General features: G+C 39.4%; 1 protein-coding gene across 1 annotated transcript; it reads right to left on the bottom strand.

Moving 5' to 3' along the window:
* Positions 1-12: 12 nt before the first annotated feature.
* Positions 13-21,741, bottom strand: LOC106176152 (kappa-type opioid receptor-like). The gene is made up of 3 exons (XM_013558406.2): positions 21,679-21,741; positions 12,900-13,238; positions 13-2,772 (listed from the first exon to the last, which is right to left on the bottom strand). Exons 2-3 carry the CDS (start codon positions 12,952-12,954, stop codon positions 1,268-1,270), a joined length of 1,560 nt encoding a protein of 519 aa, XP_013413860.2. The 5' UTR covers positions 12,955-13,238; positions 21,679-21,741; the 3' UTR covers positions 13-1,267.
* Positions 21,742-21,828: the final 87 nt, after the last annotated feature.

Here is a 21,828-nt window from a genome sequence, read left to right as displayed (position 1 = left end):
AATTCGTTATTTACATTCATTTTTTATTCAAAATAAGTCTTTTTCTAAATATCTTTTAAACCTAGATATATATTTCACCCATACTTAATGTATAACTAAATGTAAACAATTCAATACGAAAACCACTAAGAAGTCTACACTTTCACTAAACGCAATCATAGATTGAAGAATTCGCCCATTCCTTACACTAACAAAACCATGCATGCAAATAAATACCTCGGATCGATTGGGCAATATGCGATAATAAAATGAACATTGAAAACAAATGGATAAAGATTCGAAAAGGAGGGGATGGCATGAGACCAAGAGCTCCCAACAGGTGACAACAACTGTTATTGACCTTTACATGAACTAAATTAACAGCCCATGAGAGGCTACCCTCTACCACAGGGCCCCCTAAGACGCTACCTTCTACCACAGACACCCGTGAGAAATTACTCTTTACCAGATTAGCCAGAGAAAAATATCCGTGAATATCTAATGGAATATAAACTCTGTGGCTCTGGTAGAGAGTGGTGAGAGGCACCTGGCTTAAGTATATTTTGTGCTTCTGGGATAACATTTAACCCGGTCGCTTTTTTCTCCCGGACTTATGTGACAAAAACGAGGATCATTTTACTTCTGAGTGGTGAAATGTTTTTCCTGCAAGCCTAATTTACACACATAGGCGTCGTTCGCTTATCATTTTCCATCACAAAGGCCATTCCCTTACGACACTGGCGTTTAGCAACATGCACGAACCCCTTCACAAGTACAGATGTATTCAAAGGGTATCGGAAACCTTGCCAATGTCTGGAATAATTGTGTACCCTAAACACATGCGAATTATCAGGCACCATTAAGATTTCCACAATTTTACGGATTATAAACTGCTTTAAATTCCAAGGCACTATCAACATTATACATGCCATAATTGTTATTGTGTAGACTAAGGGTAAACACTGTTGTTATTTTCACTATTACGTCTCGCACAGTGTCGATTTACAAAATATGAAATTCACGAGAACTTTTTTCTGGCGACATTAATATTTTATTATTATTCTCGCTTCATTTAAGAGATCAGTGATGATTTCTTGAAAACAAATGCTGGTTTGGCTATCACGGACCACAACCAACAAATAATTCATGTGGCTTAATATATTTTGGAATTATCCACAACTACCAACATAGAAATTGATCAATAATAATAATAATAAGACAAAATATTTGAACAAAATTATTTAAGTACAGACATATAACAACAACAATAAATCTTTTTAAGACAACTTTAAACTGTGTCGGATTCCCCAATTTGTGGCACCGGTGAATAGTCAGTGGAGGCAAGATAGCTGACCATTTTATACACCTCCTCGCTGTTACCAAGAGCCCTGGACACGATACTGGGCTCTTCTCTCGATAATGGCGACTCCGACAGCTTTCGTTCCATTGTTGACGCGCTGGGTTTCCTCTTCACAAAGACCGACATCGCTTCTCGTCGAAAGTGCGTCCCGCTGACGCAGTAACAGATAAAGTTCGTGGCATAGTTTGTGGCCGTGACGACACCCAGTATGCTGTAGATCATATTTTTTCTTGCCTTGAGGTGCTGTTCGTCGTCCACAGACTGAGTTGTTGGGTCTTCGTATTCGATGATAAGGTAGATGGCGGTGGGACTAGTGAAGATGAAGAACGATATACTAATAGCTATGAGCATGAGAGCTAGAGAAACCGTTGTCCTGTTTGCTTTATTGGTCATACAGTGGTGCCGCTTAAAATTCAATAACTTCCGCTGAGCCACCACTTTTCTTAAGTTTGCGATTATAAAATAGTTGCAAATGAGCATTATCATTAGTGGGATTATGTTCCATACTAAGAGGTCCACCCACGGACGCACCTTTGTATTGAAAGCGTATAACCCAGCCTCTGTGTTCAGCTCACAGTGGCCAATGAGAGTGGTCCCATTAATGGAACTTTCAAAGGAATCTCCAAAGCTCCAAAACACGTGAAAGTTGACGGCAAAAGTTAGGAACGTCAAAAAGAGCAAAACGATTCTGTTTCTTCTGCGGGTGGTTATTTGTCTCTTTCTGAGCGGCTGACACACAGCAATGGCCCTGTCTATCGCGATGGCAGCGATGATCCATGCGCTCAGGTCCATAAAACTCCACAAAAGAAAAATATGCCATCGACACGTCCACTGTGACACTTTCCGGATGTCAAAATCTACGTAAGCACGGGTGGTGTGTCTTGGGATATTCAAAATAAGGATCGTCAAATCCACAGCGGAAAGAGCAACGAAGTACATACTCCCCTGTGTATCACGCAGCGTAGGGCGTAGCATAACTGCAATCGTTAGGGCATTACCCAAGACACCTACAAAAGCGATAACCGGTCGAACGTACATTTGAATAGCATCTGCTACTCTTATCTCCATGAACTGAGAGGAGGGAAGCGTGTCAAAGGCGGTGGGATCGAACATATTCTTTTCAGAACTCCGGTCCACGCCCTGTACATCAAGAGATATAATGGAATTATTCTGACCGGTTTGGCTGAAGTTCTTGTGCGGAAGGCCTTTAGGATGTGAATAGTTATGGACCCCTTTCGTGTTCGTTCGGTTGTCAGGAAGGCTTTGACGCGAGGAAATTTGATGTCGATATGGGGTCCCAGTTCCGCGTTCCTCGGGAAGTGCTCTCTTTGATTGAAATGGTTTTTTCAAGTCTTTTTCTCCTTGGCGGAAGTCAATATGTCTGTTGGCAATAGCATCAGCATTCTCTCGGTCCATATAATTGGATGTCACATCTAGAGAACAAAAAAAAGGAAATATAAGTTAAACACAATGGACAATCTTTGAAGCAATTCACCTGAAATGATGTACTTGGAGTCTACCCTGGTGATTTGGTTTATACCCTAGTACATACTCCCTAGTCTTAATCTCCCTGTGAAAATCAGTGAGAGAACCTCAGAGATGTTTTATTCTCAATCGAGATGCCCAAGCTTATAAGTCTTGATTTGAGTGTCGACATAAGTATTCTCAAGTTTCGCATTTAATGAAGAAACCAAATCACGGCCTATTATGTGAACTGCCTGCCAGTTAGCTGTGTAATAGTCTAGATGAATGGACTTCCGGAGAGCTTACTTCCAGGCTTCAACGGATAATAAAAAGAAATGAATCTCGACTCTTTCTTTTTTTTTTGAAATAACACATCTGTACGTTTAACAGGACATTTCACTATAGCTATCTGCCCACCCCCCCGGCGCTAATTTCTCCCCGTATTCCGAATCTCGCTTTGCGTCACGGTAATATCTGATAAAACTGCTAGGAAATGACTTTTTTGCCATAAAATATTGCACGCGCTGTTATTAAAACCTAAGTTGATGTAAGACCTGACATTTACCACCAAATCGTGCATCGGAGAGAGAGGGAATGTTCTGACTCATTCAGTAGCGTGGTATCACATCTGAGAAAAAATCTAATACTGGGATTCCAAAGTAATAAACCAACGATAAAACATTGCGATCGGTACCACCGATTTTCAACAGTGAAATGGGTAGACCCAATGGACTAGATTGTTTTATTACCTCGAGAGCTCGTGAGTTCAGTGAAGATTCTCTTCCCTTAATTATGTCATATATCGAAGAGAGAGAGCAGATGTTCTGCCATCATACATGTACGCACAGGGAGAACAGAAATACCACTCACACCTAATCTTGTAAAAACTGCAATATTATTTTGAACTCGTTCATTTATAACACAATATCTGAACTATTGATGTTTATGTCCAATGCATATTTGTTACACTGTAAGTATTTACTTGAGGGACAAATGGAATATAATATAGTTCTAACCACTGAAATCTCCAATATATCCAGTCTTAGGGGAAGCTAAAGCTAAGGGCCGTACAGAGATCTGTAAGCAAACTACTCTAGGATGGTCAAATGGAGTTTTTATTCCGTTCTCGTGCCTGTTATCTTCAAATATAATACTTAACCGCAAGAATTTTTATCTGCACTATTTGATGTTGACTCCATCGATCAATTCGATTTGTACTAACATGGAATTATTTTAAAACCGTTAGAAGTAAACCAAGTCTTGCTTATCTTACAAGGACCATGGGGAAAATGCATTGTAGATTCACCATGTTTCTGCTCTCAATAAATGAAGTTTAATAAATAAATAAATAAGTAAATAGACTATCGTGGAACAACACTGACATGTAGCGGTTACATAAAATAACGCCTTTGAGGGACGGTCCATTAAAAATCTACTGAAATACGTGCTATCAGGTGCAATTCTGACATTCAAATGACCTACATCTTAACCAAAAGTCAACAATCTCGGTGTCGGCGTCATTGGAGCATTCTCTGGTATTTGAAGGTACCACTATAAACCGTTGTTTCAGCTCCTCTTGATGAATGGTTGGTGTCCAGGCCATTTAACGGACTTTTCAAAGCTATTTTCTCATCAAAGTGTAAGTTTTTTTAGTTAATAACTTTAGAAGTATTCACCATGTACTTGACCAGTCACTAGTTCGTCTACTTGCCGCCTAGGTTTCCCAATCACAATTTCAAAGCCCCCCCCCCCCCCCCCCCATAGACAAAATTACTCTTGCAATTTTATAAAACACACGTAACTTCTGAATTTTTTAACATCACACTCTAATAGCTAACCTTACATAAGTAGATTGCATGGCGCCTGAATCCGTCCTTGTGCCCGAAGACATTACATTAGTGCACTGCATATGACCACTTCGTAACACGCTTTGATATTTCAACCTCTATTATGCGATGTCAGGAATGTGATTAAATCTAAAGGCCATAATATGTTTCTGTTTTACAAATTTCCGCGTTGCTTTTGTGCTCAAACCAATAACAAAGGCGTATGAGTGTGGGGAGGGGGGGGAAACAAGGGGACAGACTAACTAGTGGAATCTCCCCCTTCGTTCTTTTTTTTTTTTTTTTTTTGAATGGTTGGTCACTCCATTTACAATTCTTACTCTTCTCTGCCGAAATACAATTAAAGCACTAAAAGGGGACCGACTGTCATGAACTTTTAAAAAAGAGATAGGCCTCTAAGCAGGTTTCTGATAACATGAGCGAAATGGTTATCTTTACATAGGGGGATCAAGGTAATAACACAAAACTATTACGTTCATCGATTTTCCCGCTACCCCCAAAAGGTACTTGAAGTGGATAGACACGGTTCTGTAGGCCAAACCTCAGTGCATGCTTTTTCTCTCCCATCTGAATAATGAACAATCTGAATAAACAATACGACAATAATATGGGGGTGGAATGTCTATGCCATATCTTATTAGTACTTACACCATCCCATACGACCTACATAAAACAGTTGTGTCTTTCAAATAAGAAACTCTCATTGAATGCTAATACGTGTATAATTGCCCCCAATCGATCCAAACCCACCTTGTCCCGAGCTTAATTGGGTTGATGTGTTCATACTCACGTACAGTCTTAGCTTGACTCCAATACCCATATGTCAAAAGAGCAAATCTAATTTGGGTCACAATCTAATTAGGTTCTAGTAAATCAGCTGTTCACTGGCATACAAGATACGTTACAAACACCACGTCAGGAAACTTTTCTCGACGATCACGACATCGAGCTAGAAATAAAGTTGCGTTGCAGCTAGGACCCACCAAACAAGTTAGTTTCATGGATCTTAGATTTTAGCCAGTCCTCTTATGACAGATGTGTTTGTCGAGAGAGCTAGAGCGTTTATTTTCTTAAAATAAATGATCGATTATGATCACGACCACCCTGTTGATAATTAACAGCGTTTACTCGTCTCCATGACACCATCAGATGGTTATGTCTGGTTTGCCTATCTTGGAGGGCTGCTTCAACGAGGAACTTTAGACCAAAGATTGGTATTATCTTTTAGGCTAAAATTTCAGCTTCTTTGATCCAAGATAAGTCTTGCCCAAGATTTTATCTGGGTATTTTTATGGCCAAGAAACATGTGACATGAAACAAATGGCAACTGCTTAAGACCAGAGGTCACACCTTTTTAGACGACCACTGTAGATTTAACCTGAAGTGAAATCTGCAAAAAAATTTTGCTTTAAAAGCTATGACCAGCCTTCGTTCTGATGTTCTTTTGTGCAAACAACCCCAAGCTATTCAACGTTGATTTGTCGACATGAGATTGATTATACGAATGAAAGCCTCCCCTCATGGTGCAAATCGAAGTTATTGGTGATAATGTGAACTTAAGGAGGGTTAAATATCAACATGGGCATGGTTGGCTGGAACCAAAAACGTACATTGAACGTCCTTGGCTGGAACAGATCAAGGTCGGATTCAAGGCAAAGGTTAAACCTTTATACAACAACAACAACTTAGGTTTTCTGGATATTTCTATTCCCCTTAACGGCCAAGGTACCACTTCCAAAACCGTTTAAGGAAAGGGGCTGGTCAATTTCACTCATGAGGTTAAAATTGAGAAATTTAGAAATCGAAAACGAGCTTATATGCCAGTCGATCATAATTTTATCAACAGTTGCTTATATCATCAGGAAATCCATGTTTGTTATATGTAAAGAACGTACACGCCCACTGAATACATTTAAGGGCCTGCCATGTCTGTTAGACTGACAACATCAACAAATGATAACAATAACAATAAACGGATTAAAAATTCTATGAAACGGAGAGGCGATTCCGATACTGACATTAAAAGGACCAACAGCTATACAAAAGGCAGACAGACCGACAGACAGACAATCGACACTGGTATTGATTAACTTCAGGCGCTGGAGATACATAATCACTAGTTCTTGGTGAAGACAGCAGACATCTTGAGCCCCGCAGGGTACTGCTGACATTTCACTGAATTCATTTTCTTGGTATTCTTTTTGTTCCATCATGACATTAAACCTTAGAGTACAGTTGGGAAGTATGATTTCAAGTTAACAAGCTTGTACTTTTCAATGCTTTAAGGGCTCAACCCCAATGCAACTACCGTCGTATCTGATTGCACTCAGCAAGAGTCCCTGTGGAGTTGAATCGATCTACGTAGACTGATAGTTTCATTGGGGATGTGACCTATGACGGACGTAAGCTAAATTGCCTGCCCGTTCAAACCGCGTTCCCCCCCCCCCCCTTTGATTTCCAAGCTTCTTATAAACCTTGAATATTATGGGTACAAGGACATCATGCTAGTACGTTTACATGACATGCAGCACCGTGGAGCATTGGCCTTATTTTTCCAGAAAATTTCATTCTAAATTTAGTGGCCGTTGTTTATTCTCGGCAACAATCATCTGTTTCTTATGCCGCTTTGTTTGTCGATAAAACGTAAGAGCATTTGCCATTTCGGTACAATATGAATGATAATGTCATTTTATCGACGGCTTGTCATTTGTTATTCTAACTAATTACAATAACAAAGGGGATTTTTCAGACGCAAAATAGGAAAACAGTGTGTGATAACGAGCAGGCCATACTGGTGTGCAGTTTTACGAACGCTGCGCAGAATGAGATTTGCACATTGCTTTCAAAACAGCGTCTGTCGCCTATAACAGTACCGTGGTAACAAAGTAACACTGGTAATGTGTGATACCTTCCACTTGTGGATACAATATTGTTGGGGGGGGGGGGGGGGGGGAGGGGGTTGAAGCAGGGAGTGCAGCGGATTTTTAATTTTTTTAGCCTTTCTTCGTTCGACACATTATAAACAGTAGACTAGGGTAGTCTAAGAGTGCATTCCCAGAGATTTAGATCAATCCAGAGATTAAGATTTAGATCGACCTAACTCCCTGGGGTTACACGCTAAATTGCAGTCAACCGTGCGAGCACCATAGTTAATTACACCCTTACAGCTTTTAGTAGGCGGGACAGACGCTTAAGCCGGCTAAGCTGGCAGTAATCTAGTGAGACTCCCCACAGGGATAGATTGATCTATAATCTATGGGAATGGGGTCTAAGTAAATCATGTGGATCCAGGGATGGACCATTTTCTTGGTTATCTTTTTATCCTGGGGTGTTGGAGGTGGGTGGGGGTGGGGGGGTGGGGGGGGGATGGGAGTGAATGGCGAAAGAGAGGGCTGTGCCCACCTGTGTTCCATGTACCGACTGGATCTGTCATTGAATTCTCGTGTTTAAACCCAAAAAATCTATGCCAATCAACGTCGCGCCAGACGGTGTCATTGCACGGGTATCCAGGCATAGAGAACAATATCCGGGATTTGATTTCCTTTTTTATTTAAATCCATGCGCTGAGAAGATTCATCGATCAGTCGCATTGACCATGGCCTTTTCTCGTACACGCCATCATTTATTAAGATTGACGTTGATGTCCTAGGTGATGTCCATGGAATTACCATGGGGACCAGCCGTGACCCGCTCTGTACGACCAGACGCCGCAGAGGGTCATTGCCCTGAGGGGTCACTGAAGCAATACAGATAGAAAAAAAAACTGGCTAAATGTTCTTCCAGCAAAAAAGACTCCGCATCTTTGCTGGTCCCTATATTAATTAGTCCAGAGGTCAAGCGACCGTATGAGTATTGGTCCAAAGGTTACTTTAAAATTAAAAGTACATTTATACATTGTAGTTTCAAAACATCACCCATGACGACCACGAACACTGACTATGGTGAAAATCGCAACTGCACTATAGGACAATGTACCCCCGAACATGCATAGAAATAGTTTGGGAAACGATCTTTCAGACATCTAAAATTCGGCTTCCAAATGAGGCCTCGAAGCCTCCATGTAGTGAATCTCCGAACTACCGTACACCGGTACCTTAACGCTATAGGTCCGTGGGTAGGGGTAAGGGCTTCGAATGAACCAAACTTTTGGCCGGAGAATGCCCACCCTGACTCAAAATGTGATATAAATTCTATGCCATTTCTCAGATTGGGTCAACCAACGGGGTACATCTAAAAAGGTCCACTTTTTAAGAAAGTTACCTCCCCTTTGAAATGGCTTGATACAGCCCGGCTACATACTGTATGTTTGTATAACAGATATGTTTTGGTGTCTTCAAGGAGCCAAGAGATGATTCACTTGTATCAGATTTTTCCAAATTGACCGTTCTCTCCTCCATCCCGTTGGATATAATCCGTAGTTTTACCCAGTGCGATTTCTGTTAGTTGTTTTTTTTTTAGCATATGGCGCGGGTCTGAAGACTACCGCGTGAGTATTTGTGGTACATTTCATCAACTCTTCTACAAGCTTGTCAAGAGGCGTGATTGATAGGAACCGGTTGACGCTAATGTATATCGAAGGATAACAGTCTCCACATCTAATATACGACGTACACTAAGTACATTAGATAAGGCGGTAGAGATACTACTACACTTTACGGGAGCTGCAACAACTGAATTGTCCCGTTCAAATAAACTAAAACTTAAAACTTTAAAGATGAAACTAAATTTCGGATTGACGCTTTCCTTTCTTGAAAAAGGTAGAACTACATGCACTAACCCAATGAATTTGTGACATGCCGTGAGATTGTATGATAACTTGAGCAAATAAGATACAAAGTCTGCATAAGCAGTATAACGGAGTAAGTTGTACCTTTGGCAAACCTATACATATACGTTATACCCAGCGAAGCACTTCTATTTGGGCTCGCTCTGCTAGCGGCACAAGCACATTCTACTCAACTGAAAAAAAAAAAAAAAAAAAAAAAAAAAAATATATATATATATATATATATATATATATATATATATATATATATATATATATATATAGTTCAGTTGGGTAGAATATATATATATATACACACACACACACACACACACACGTCCTGGCTCCTCACTGACCTGCAGGCCGTTACCCAGTCTGAGCTATAACCCTTATCTATCATGGACAAATATTGACCATAAGTTTAGTCTTAAAGTTAACACCAGTTTTCGGGTCATTTTTAGCAGACTGTCGCACATTATTTAGCGGGAATGTAAATAGCCTTAAAAGTCTCATTAAACGGTCTTATAGTACATGTAAGTCACGTATCTTTCTTTCAAACACATGTGAGGCGTCGGTTTACACGTATCAACTGACTTTGATAGTAGTGGTACTACTATATTCTACTTACCATGATGTCTTCAGTGTTCGCCTATCTAGCGAGCCTTGGTACGATAGAACTGTTTCAATTGCTACATTCAATTTGATCGAAATATCAAAAGATGCCATTCAAAACACTATCTTATCAATTCAAACAATTAACTGTCAAAATGCTTCAAAACACATACTCACGAGAACTTTAGATTACGGCTGGGCATTGAATCATTGATGAATTTTTATCCCAGTTATTGCTTCAGCTTGAGTAATTGTTGAATTATCGCATATTGTATCACCGACTATAAGGTTTCTTGCAATTTAGGTTATCAAGCACATTTGAGATAATAACATATCTAGTCAGCTGTCTAGTTACACACAAGCTAGGACCAAGAACCATCCCCCGATATATACAGTATGTGACAGAGACATTTGAGAGAAAACTCAAGCACGCGCCTTGGTGCGCTTCGCGCACTCACTGGCACATGTACAGAGACACATACGTGTGCACTTTTTCATAGAGTGAAACACAAGGGGCACGCAAGCACTTTCGCACGCACAAACGCAAACGAAAACGTACACACACACACACACACACACACACACACACACACACACACACACACGTCACGCATGCATATAGGCCCTACAATGATGCATACCATTTTCATTCTGGTTAATATCATAACCTTTTAACTTGAAATACTTAACGAAGCAAAATATTTTACATCTATGGAAATTTTGAAAACATCCGAAAAAGCATACGTCTCGCGACTTAGAGTAAATAAAGCGGAATTGGAAGGAAAGTGAGGTCAGAAATAAAGACAAAATAGCCAGTGCGGTGGGGTAGCGAATAAAAGCTGACAGAAATTATCCATTATTTTCCTGGTTGTTGCTCTTCAGATCTGTTTCATTGTTTGTTGTTCAACAACACGAAATCAACGTGTTTTGCGTGTCACCCTTTTTATTGCTTTCTGAGATGACATTCCAGTGGCATAGAGTTTCGCCCTATCTTCACCTCACGCGGATTATCACGTGTTTTCTTGTCTCGAATGACGACACGAAGTTTACCTCATGATTTCCAATGAACAGTAAAATGTTTAGTTATATCAGATGCTATATCAGACATTCATCCACATACGCTGTTCGGATTCTAGTACAGATGTACAACCCTGTACATACTCTGTACATACCCTATGAACTGTACATAACCTGTGAACTGTCCTCGGTTAGAAAAAACTTATAAAAATGTATTCGCTAGAAAATGTCTGGTAACATTTTGCATATGTACCTCTCATAGTATGGTAATATCTCTGGTGGTTCCATTTTTATTGGGGGGGGGGGGGTCAATACAAAAGGACTTACAAAACAGGCCAGCACAATTTACTGTAAGACAGCTATACATGTACATGTATACATGGGACAGCGATGGGAACTAACTCGCCTTTGTTTTGTTTTGGTGGTTTTTGCGAGGAAAGGAGGGGGCCAAAATTAAGCACCCCAACGGCCCATCAGATCCAACGTCGATGATGGCTCATTACTGAATACCTTATATATAATTTGTTACCGTACCAAACCCAATAACGGACGGGCCATTTTAATTAGTTCACCAACGCGTATGCAATATGTCCTTTTTCCCGTTAAAAGCATAAACCACCCCAAGGGGTCACTTAAAAACCACCTCTCTACAATCAGAATCGCTCTGACTTTCCCAGAACACAGCAGATATCAGAGACTAAGAGAGTTTCCAGTCGTCTCTAAAACCCAGGGTGCATTAATAAACCAATTACAACACATGGCGCCTCTACTGTGTGTAATTTCCATCTATAATTTACACTCTGCCAAGAGAAAATCGTGAGCTCCCTGACTTCAGAATGGAAATGAACCATCAGCTGCGTTGATAGTGAAAATAATTTGTACAATAAAAACTGAACCAAACACGCCGCTTTAAGGTTACATATTCGTGAAATAAACCCTGTGTGAGGTTAGTGATTCCTTACACTGCTTTTAGAACATCGTCATAAACTTTTTTAAATGCGATTGAATCCCCGGAACTGAGGATCCTAGGCCCTTGTTACGCCCCTCGGTATGGTAGTCTGCTACGAACCGTAGTCAGTTCCCAATTACATTACAGGTGACTTTCGTCCCATGTACTAACCCCAATACTCCAAATAACCCTAGCCTGCACTAATAATATGGGAACCCCATTTTTCCATAAATTAATCTGCATGGTTATTTCGTACGAGAGTCAGCTACTTAGTAAAAGGAGCCGCAGAGGGCGGCAAGGCTTTTTAATTTACTAAATTCAGAAATCAAGATTGTGGAAAACCAGTGAAGGGGAGTAAAAAACTTTGTTGTGTGATTTCACATTAGTACCTAGTTGTCAATCTGGGGTGGTCGAGATAAGTGTACCCCAAGCAAACACATAACGTTACTATAACGTTACTATAACGTTGGTTGGTTATGTAAACGTTATGGTAACGTTATAATAAAGTTCTGTGCTAGCTGGACTGCTCCCTGTGAAATAACCCGTGTTGTATATGCACGTATTCGACATGGCTTCGGTTCCAGATTTGGCTTCCAAGACCTAGGGTATGACACCTAGTTGTTTCTGGTGCGATTCTCAGTAATGTGTATCTACGTTCTTGATCACCGAAAAACACAGAGCATAGATTTTCTGGATAGTTTGTGCAGAACTCCAGCAGTGAAATGATACCCGATGACAAATAATTGAAATGCTTTCAGAATACAACATAAAAATTAAAAAAAAGGAAATGTATGATTCAATAATATGACGGTTAATAAATAAACAGATAAACAACTAAGTTAATCATCCAATGTAGCAAAAATAAACAAAGCCATTCATTAAAAATATCGCTGAATACTGAATACTTACTTGGTATCGCATCCAATGCTGCCAGCAGAAACCCTAGAAAATCTATTATGCGCATGGTTCTTTGTTACCTCTACATTAACAATGTTCCGCTCATTCTCAGATGTGAGCGTTGTCGTGTCAGATAATCTTCTCTTATACTTCAAACTGATTGTGCCAAAACCAGAAAACTCTTGCGTGACCACATGAAACTCAGACGACGAAATGTCTTTACTTTCTAAACCTAGTCCCTCAGTGAGTCATGCTGCAAGTCCAACTGTCTATGCATTTGATGAATTCTAGCGACCTTCAGGCAGCCGTGACGTCATCCAACAGGGTCTTCCTTCATGGAATTTGAGGTTTCTGAAAGGTAGACGAAACGTCTTTGTCTTTGTTCAAAGGCATTAAACATATTCACTTATATACATGTGATTTAGCTCAAACCATGTATTACCGCGATGGATTATATATATCAACAGTATACGTGAAAAATGGAAGTAACAGATAAAACGTTAAGCAAGAAGTAACACGCAATCTGTGTTGGTTTTCATATACTGTTTGTCAGCGATTGGATCAGGAATTTTAATCTTCATTAAAAATTTATCGTATTTTACCCGAGAGAAGGGCTAAATTGCGCCGCCCACAATTCTTTCTAATTGAGACGCTCGTTTTCAATACCAAGGCTTCCTGATATAAAAAGTAACAGCATGAACCAATAATGCCTCGGCGCTTAATCTCCAATTAGTTCCAATTACGAGGTTTGTGGCCAGAGATACCAGATAATTTATCACACATAATTGCCTCTAAGCAGCGGAAGATCCCTCGTTTAAATTGTCTCTAGTTGCCGCCATTTGCTCCCCCAGCATCAGCGCTATTCCTAAACGATCTCAGTAGCAAAGTGGATAAAAAATAGTTGTTATTTGATCGGAAATTAGAGCGATTAGATATATGGATTACCGCAGCAGCACTTCTCACAAAAGAGAGTGACATTTTAGCTCCAGATCTGTCATGCCCGGTTGTGCAGGTAATCCGAGGCGAAGACAGAAGGTTAGGAACAGGTGAACAATTAAAGGATACGTGAAGAAATTATCAATGATAGTGTTGAAAACCCAATATCTCATTCCCTTTTAAACGTATTGGCCTTTGAGTTTCTACCCCCCCCCCCTCTTCCCAGGCATGTAAAAAATCATTTCATTTTGATGACATACGATACTTACGCGTGTGTATGCGCGGTGCGAAGAAGAGAATCGCGTTTGATATTAAGAAGGGGAATTATGCGGTAAATCTTTTTCATGGTTTATGAATCACTGAAAAATTGCTCGTTAAAAAAAAGAGGTGGTATTGACAACATGCTGCGCAACACGGGAAAACAGATTATCATATCTGAATTGTTATGGATTATAAATCATATTTCAATTGTCCTCAGAAGAAGGTAATTGAGTTTGAAGAAAAACAACGCAGTGCATTCTCGAAGCTTCCTTTAAAGGTCAAAGAAGAAGTTGGAGGGACTTACTTTGGTTGGCTTGACATGTATATCCTGCCAACGCCGGGAGTTAAAACACCATTTCCTTATTGGTGCGTGGGATCCCATGTATTAATAAAAGGTGGGGGAGTAAAAACAATTTTTGTAATGTGTGTGTGTGTGTGTGAGAACCTTCCCCGTTCCTTAGCCAGGAACACTCTCCTGGTCTTCCAGTGGACTATTATCAGTGGGATCTCCAAAAGAGAGACTCTGCAACAACCATCCTACGTTTTTAATGCAAAACATTCGCCAATATTGATCGTGTTATATAATTGAATATTGACTGTTTTTAATTTTGTACGAATTGCGCTAAATGCATTTCATTGTTTTTTTTTTGTTTTTTTTTTGAGGGAAGAAGGAAGTTTTAAATAAAAGAGGAAAACACCGTCTCGCGAACGAGCCAATGAAGCACAGGTTGAATCCTCTAGACACTCAAGATAAATCATGCATCAAAGTCATCAGCCAAGAATGGCGATTTTAAAACCACCAGAATGTTGACATAAATGTTTTGTACTATATGGTAAAATCGTTCGACTTTTGTAAAAGTAGAAGGTATGACGATTACAATGATAAATGGATACACGTACAGAAATTTCAATTTCATATATAATTTCATATAAGATTAAATATCTTTAATTCTTGCCTTCAGGTGAAATATAATAACAAATATATTAAACGGGGACATTTGGGGAAAACGTGAGAAATCACACAGTCAAAATATCAAACCGTTCGCGTGTACACTAAGCATTTCTCTTATATGAATTATCGTGTAAGTAAAAATACATTAAATCGTTTCTCTGTATGGGGAAGTAAAGGTATTCTGCATGTATGTTTGTCTTGACGTTCTCGGCGCCAATGTTCATTTAAGCGTTGCAGTGTCTAGTTGTCCCTTGATTTCATTACTAACACTCCGGACGTTATACACTGTCTTGCTTCCATGCCTGTTGCATTTACATTTGAATTATTTAAATTTTAAAAAGAAAAACCCCTGCAGTTTGGAATAAAACATCATGTCTCGCAGAGCTTTGATTTCACTACGAAGGCTTTGGACGTTATACACTATTTTGCTTCTTTGCCTAGCTATTTCATTTGTATTATTCAAATTTTGAGAAAGCAAAAGACTTCGGTTTGGAATAAAACATCACTGATAGAACTAACATATTTCACGCGAGTGCAGTAGAGGGATACAGTACGAGGTATAATGTAATCGTTATGAAAAATCCATCGATGAATAGAGAAACATCACTCTATTGCACATTGGGCGATTACAAAATACATGAGTGAGTACGTGTGGGTAGAACCAGTGGTTTTGGTTACTAAGGTACTCATTTCCAAATGCAAAATCAATAATATCGTATCAAAACGAGCAAAATAAATTTAATACCGTTCGAAGACATACATATACATAAAATAGCAATGCCAAGAGAAAAGTTCAGGGGGTTTGTTTCAGAACAAAGATGGAACCAGTTGTAATTACCGTTGGTAAATTGGTTTTGATTCAATATTAAAGGAAGGATTCCTCCATTCGTACTTGTAACGTTAACTGCGCCATATCGGAACAAGGATTGGAGTGTTATTTTACAGCGACAGAGTCGTTAGTTGAATAGAAATTGCTTTTATTACTCATGGTATTTGCCCTAGAAACGACCCCAACTTATACGATCAGAGAGAGAGAGAGAGAGAGAGAGAGAGAGAGGGGGGGAGGGGTTTAAAAAGGACAGTAGTGAGGAGATGGAACTGTGCATCCTTGCAGGTATTTTGACCGGTAAAGGGGCTAAGTGATTTCCAGTTTGCATGCTCCAGTCTCCAGTTCTACGCCACGTTGTTATTGTAAAGAAACCGCCCCTGCAAATGTCACCAGCACTCCAGGGATGAAGCACTATATGTCGCACAGCTCAAAGCGATAAATGGGCTTTGTCATGTCACCTACGTCTTCTGCACTTTAACGTCTTCCGAGAGAGATCTCAGATTGATGGATAACAGACGCGTGAAAATCAGATAAACATAAATACATGCACTACTCAAACCTTGACTTTTCTTTGATTTACTCATCTCATTATCTGTTGTAGGACCAAACCTTCCTCTAACCGACATTTTTCCTCTTAAAATATGTATTTACGGGTAAAGCGTTTTGTGGCAAAATTCTGCTAACTTGTTCTTTTTTTTTTTTTGGAACTTTCCACACAAATGATCTTCCGAAAGTCTTAAAATTAGAAAAAATTATTCTGTTTGTTCTGATAATAAGGATAGTCAATATTATTATAATAATTAAAATAAATATATATTTTTAAAATGAAAAAGGTGACAAAGTTGACCTACATGAAGCAGCAGTATTAGATAATCGAGTTGCACCTAACTTCCCAAGCTTATATGTAAATAAACTGGTCTTTGCTTTGTCCGCTTGTGTGGCACAGAAATTAACTATCGTTATCATAAGTTTGTAGTCTAGTAGGAACATGAGCATTATTGTATTATAAAGTCATCATCCTAAAAGTCAAACACAATATATATTCCAATAAAGTGTGAAAATCCAAATACTTCACCTGGTGAAACTGTTTACAAGCACAGAGAGAATGTAGGGACGGGTTGTGACGACTTCAACTACTTCATCAACTTAGTTGAACTTTCTACCTAAATGGCATCCACCATGTGGCTTCCAACGATACAGCACGGCGTATGCAAAACATTTTGGTTCTAACTAAACAAGCTGGACAAGATATGTGGAATCTACTTGTCCAAAACAGAAGTGGTCAGTAATTGAAGAAATTTATACTTGAATAGGCCCGGCTACAAATTTATTGTCCTTTCTTTGGCACTGCACCATGGCTATAGTGGAGGATTGAGATGTATATGTTTGTGTCTGGCATCATAATAATTGAATCTCTCTCTCTCTCTCTCCTAAAACATGTTCAACCTTATCAGTCTAAGTAAGTAAATGCTCTTCGTCATGCAGTAGAATTAGAATCAAGAATATAAAAAAATCAAGGTAACCTCGTCAAAGGTCTCACCGTCAGCTTTGCGTTGAATTTTACCACGTAAACTCTAAAATTAGACTTATCCAAAATTAGACTTATCTCTACTTTTAATAAACTAAGTATTTAAAATTGTTGCAACTAACCATTTCTGAGAAAAATTCACTTTCCACTTAACCTTCAAAATTGTCTGCCAAAGACCAGAAAATTACTGGGATTCCACAAAACCAATATTTCAATTGGCAGGCGAACTACAGCGCTCTCTTAACGGTATGCGAAGCAGTAGAAGAACAGAAATCGACTATTGGTCGACACGTATCAACCTTTGAATAAATGTCAAGCGACGCGAACAGCTGAATTGAGAGGAATGCGAGCTGTCAATTGTCACAATCACATAACGCAATATTCTTATTTCTTTTGTTTGCACTATCCCGATTATTGAGGAGTGCGGTAGCAATTCATGTTTCATATCCCAACCCAATTTAGATGCTAAATCATGAATTCTGTACTGGAGGCTTCGTTGCTCATTGTCGTAATGCTACCAGGCAAGGGCGTGACGAACAAACAGACAGACAGACAGACAGATAGATGGACTCTACAGTAGTACCCCAGAAACAAACATTTGGCGAAGAGAATAATTACCCCAAATAACATTATTATTAGTATTTGATCTCAACAACCTTGGTACGTAAAGCAGTTGTTTTGTTTTTTGTGTCCAGGATTCATAATTAAAAGTTGCCCAGGCACAAGTGCGCATTGTGTTGAATGAAGAGTACATTCCGCATGAGATTTTCCGGATATTTAATAGTGCGGATGAAAAAAAAAATATTCAGACGAAGCCTTGCGCCTGCCTGCCACAAAAGCACCTGGTTTTGATTGATAGTGGACTCCGTTACATGAATGATTTTTTTTCACATTTGCACTTATTTACCTTGTGTATCATCCTGTATTTCTGTACGTGGTGGAATCTATGCAAACCGACCATACATGTAGAACATGAACTGTCAGAGCTTTTAAACTTAATCACCGAATTGCTCAACAAGCGCTTTAAAATACGTTGGCCGCCTATTGAATTTTTTTTTTTTTTTTTTTTTTTGCGTGAACGAAGTACTGTACCCTTGAAATTTGGCACAATTTCATCTTTTGTCCAACCTCAGTACCTCAAAAATCCTATTCCTTGATCTAATATGCAACATGGTTTAAGAAATAATTCCTGGAGAAACTGCGTTTTCTTTGACACAATGTCACAATATATTTCCCTTTATGGAAATGTCGCGGTCAATACGTGGAAATAATAGAATGATAAAATCTAAGAAAATATGTACTTATTTGCAAGCACAACACTGCTAATCTTTCAATACAAACTGCATCCGACGATGAACAAATCACTGGTGAAACAACATGTTCTCGAGCTCGTAATAAAATAAAGGCCTTTGAAAAAAGAGGTTTTATCTAAAATAAAATGGACCTTTTTGCCCTCTTTGTCGACCCAAAACCCAGATGTCCACATCGAATTCGACTCGAAACGGAATTTTTTTCTGGAAAAGGGAGGATCGTTGGACTTCTCCCCACACCAGACATTGTCTACTGGCTAAAGATTGATGATTTTTTGCCATAAGTACTTGTAGGTATGCATTGCGTTATAGTCTATTAGGTGTCAGTCGACATCGTTTCAAACCGTCTGTATAATCGTGAGTGTAATTTCTTCTAAAAGATTTTGTGGAAAGAATTCCAAAATAATAAATATTGATGGCCGTTAACCACACAAAATGTGTCCATTTTTCGTAGACCGGCAGTTAAAAGCATATCTCTTTGTTCTTTCGGAACAATTTATACCTTTTAACCAATAGGAAGGCCAATATTGCCGGTGATAAGGTTAATTTGACCTTGACGTTTTTGACGGGACTGGCTTGACTTCTGCGCAGTACTCCTAGCTTAGTAGTAGTACGCATAGTTACGGTCAAGGTCACGAGAGAAGGCTACAATTTGACTGCTCTTATTGGCTGGCCAACTCACCTCATTGATAGGAAAAAATTCCAGTGTCAATCTTCAAATCATGGCAAATTTATAAGGAATATAATGTCAACGAACCAAAAAGTAACTACTTTGGCGCATTTGGAGTTCATGACACTCCCAATATTTTACACTCGCAAAAATGGAATAGCATGGCCATTTCTATTCGTATTTTACGGTCAGATCCTATGGGTTAATATGCTAAAAATTATTTTTCTGTAGATATCATCCATCCTCTCCACATCAAGGTAAATACCTGTACAAAACTGTTCAGATTGGCATATAAATGTTTAAGCCCGTTTTTGAATTCTAAATTTTTATTTTCTAAACATCAAGAAAAAAAGGTTATTTGAACTGTATTTTGTCAAAAGCCAATATATTCTCCTTCACCATCAACACAGATTGACTAATTGGCGTTAAGGGGGGAAGCGTTCACCTTGAAACGCGGATCCGGCTATTAACGATTTTCTAGGATCAATATTTTGAGGTCCATCAGGGTCGATTTTCTAACAGTTGTAGGCCTCAAGGTCGTTCCAATGGTTGCCTGAATTATACTGATAGTTGTTTGTGATTTTTAGGGCTTTTTTTCCTAGGCTGTATTCCCAGAGCTTTTAGATCGATCTATCCCCGCGGGTAGTCTCACTAGATTACTGTCAGATAATCCGGCTTAAATGTCCGTCCCGCCTACTACAAGCTGTAAGGGGGTAATTAACTTTCGTGTCCGCCCGGCTGACAGCTATTTAGCGTGAACCCCCAGGGAGTTAGGTCGATCTAAAGTAGATCGATCTAATCTCTGGAAATGGGGTCCTAAAAAGATCTTGTAAAGTGTTCAAATGAGCAGTTTAAATTGACTGATAATGGCAAAAACAAGAGAAAAAAGTTCTTAAACAGTATTTCTCACCATATACCACTCGACTATGGATTAACTTAGTGAAGAGTTAAATATTAGGAAAGCGCACGAGCCTGACGCCATGATCTTTTAATATGAATTTTTTGTAAAAATGAGCTTTATTCAATATGATGTCTACCTCGGTACTCCTCTGCCGTCACGTAACGGTGTATGTGTTTAAAAGGTTTTCTCTGGCTTGCGTTTGTAAAGATCTCTCTCGATTAATATCTTCTCGGGTTGATTACATTGATTGCGTAGTCTCCTTGAACACTTTGCTATAGCATATAACACACTGGGAGCATTCAGCTAAGTTATCGTACCTGTACTTGCAGGATCGATCTAACTCTGTGAGGATTCATGCTAAAGTGCAATCAGTGCAATCAGATCAACTGTCTGACAGCCCCTTCAAGCCCCTAGGGGGATAATTTACTGTACTTTATTGAGAATCCCCGCAAAGATAGATCGATCCTGCTGGTACGATAACGTGAATCTGAAAACTCCCATTATCACAAAAACACATTAGCCATGGCGTTCCACCAGTGGTATAAAAACTATATATCAGCTAATAAAACTGCCTAAAATACTCATAGACTGTTGCTGCCTAGATAACCCACATTTAGATCCATTTTTAGAAAAAAAGACGAAATATATCAACAATGAATAAATAAACGAATGAAAAGAAACAGAAACAGATAATGGTAATACACAAATAATATGCATGGAATCCCTTGGCAATTTCACTCATCATTGATTGTAGCGACTGCTTTATTAAGATATTAAAAAGATGATTGTTCTGTCGGTTGCACGAGGCTTCGTCTAAAATAAGCGCAAAAACACGACACGACGCAAAGTTAACTGCCGGGTATTCTCTACTTGTTCTTCAAGGGACCAAGAGGCTATCATTGCACGCAAAGTGTAATTTTGTTGTATATATACGGTTCCTTTTGGCTGCAACTTCTGAGAAGGGGGGGGGGGGGGGGGGGGGCAACTCCTGCATCTACCGGGATCCATTGCCAACGTACATCAACATCTCAGGTTGAGTTTTGTATTACGAACGATGTTTTTTATATATTTATATGTTTTATAAGCAAGGTTGGTTCCAGGGTAGCAGGTAGGTGGCATGGGCCCCTTCTCTTCTATGGCCTCTGAGGTCCTCCCTCACCCCTTCTCCCTCCCCAAGATCAGCTCATGCATCTAGCGAAATGACGAAGGGATTTTTTTCAATATCTCTTACATATTATACCGGCAGTAAATTGCCCTCGTTTTTTATTCTTGTACCCCCCCCCCCCCTCTCCACCGCCATACCCCTCTCAATTAATTAGCAAATTGTTAGAGCCTTCAAGGATAGGGTCCCAGTCACCATTCGAATACGTCTATACTTTAAAAGTAGAGAGGCAGAGGACTTACCGGTATAGGCCATCTTAAAGCTCCAGAATTCAAACTGATGTCTGCCTGGTCTAAATTCCTGTGCCTATCCACTCAGTCTGTTCTTTTGCTAACTTAAGGAACGCAAGCCAAGTTATTCCGCGTGGAATGTGGGTTCACGAACGCTGTTCA

Source organism: Lingula anatina, chromosome 7, assembly GCF_051362555.1.
Source record: "Lingula anatina isolate TDL-2025a chromosome 7, LinAna3.0, whole genome shotgun sequence".
NCBI classification, from domain to species: domain Eukaryota; kingdom Metazoa; phylum Brachiopoda; class Lingulata; order Lingulida; family Lingulidae; genus Lingula; species Lingula anatina.
Note: the sequence above shows the minus strand (reverse complement) of the source record. Positions and strands in the feature narration are given on the sequence as shown.

Bases quoted from the DNA above. Each gene is read 5' to 3' on its own strand.
- LOC106176152 (XM_013558406.2), bottom strand. From the start codon at position 12,954: ATGCGCATAATAGATTTTCTAGGGTTTCTGCTGGCAGCATTGGATGCG. The intron at 2,773-12,899 runs GTAAGTATTCAG...TTTGTTCTCTAG, and splicing joins AGCATTGGATGCGATACCAA to ATGTGACATCCAATTATATG.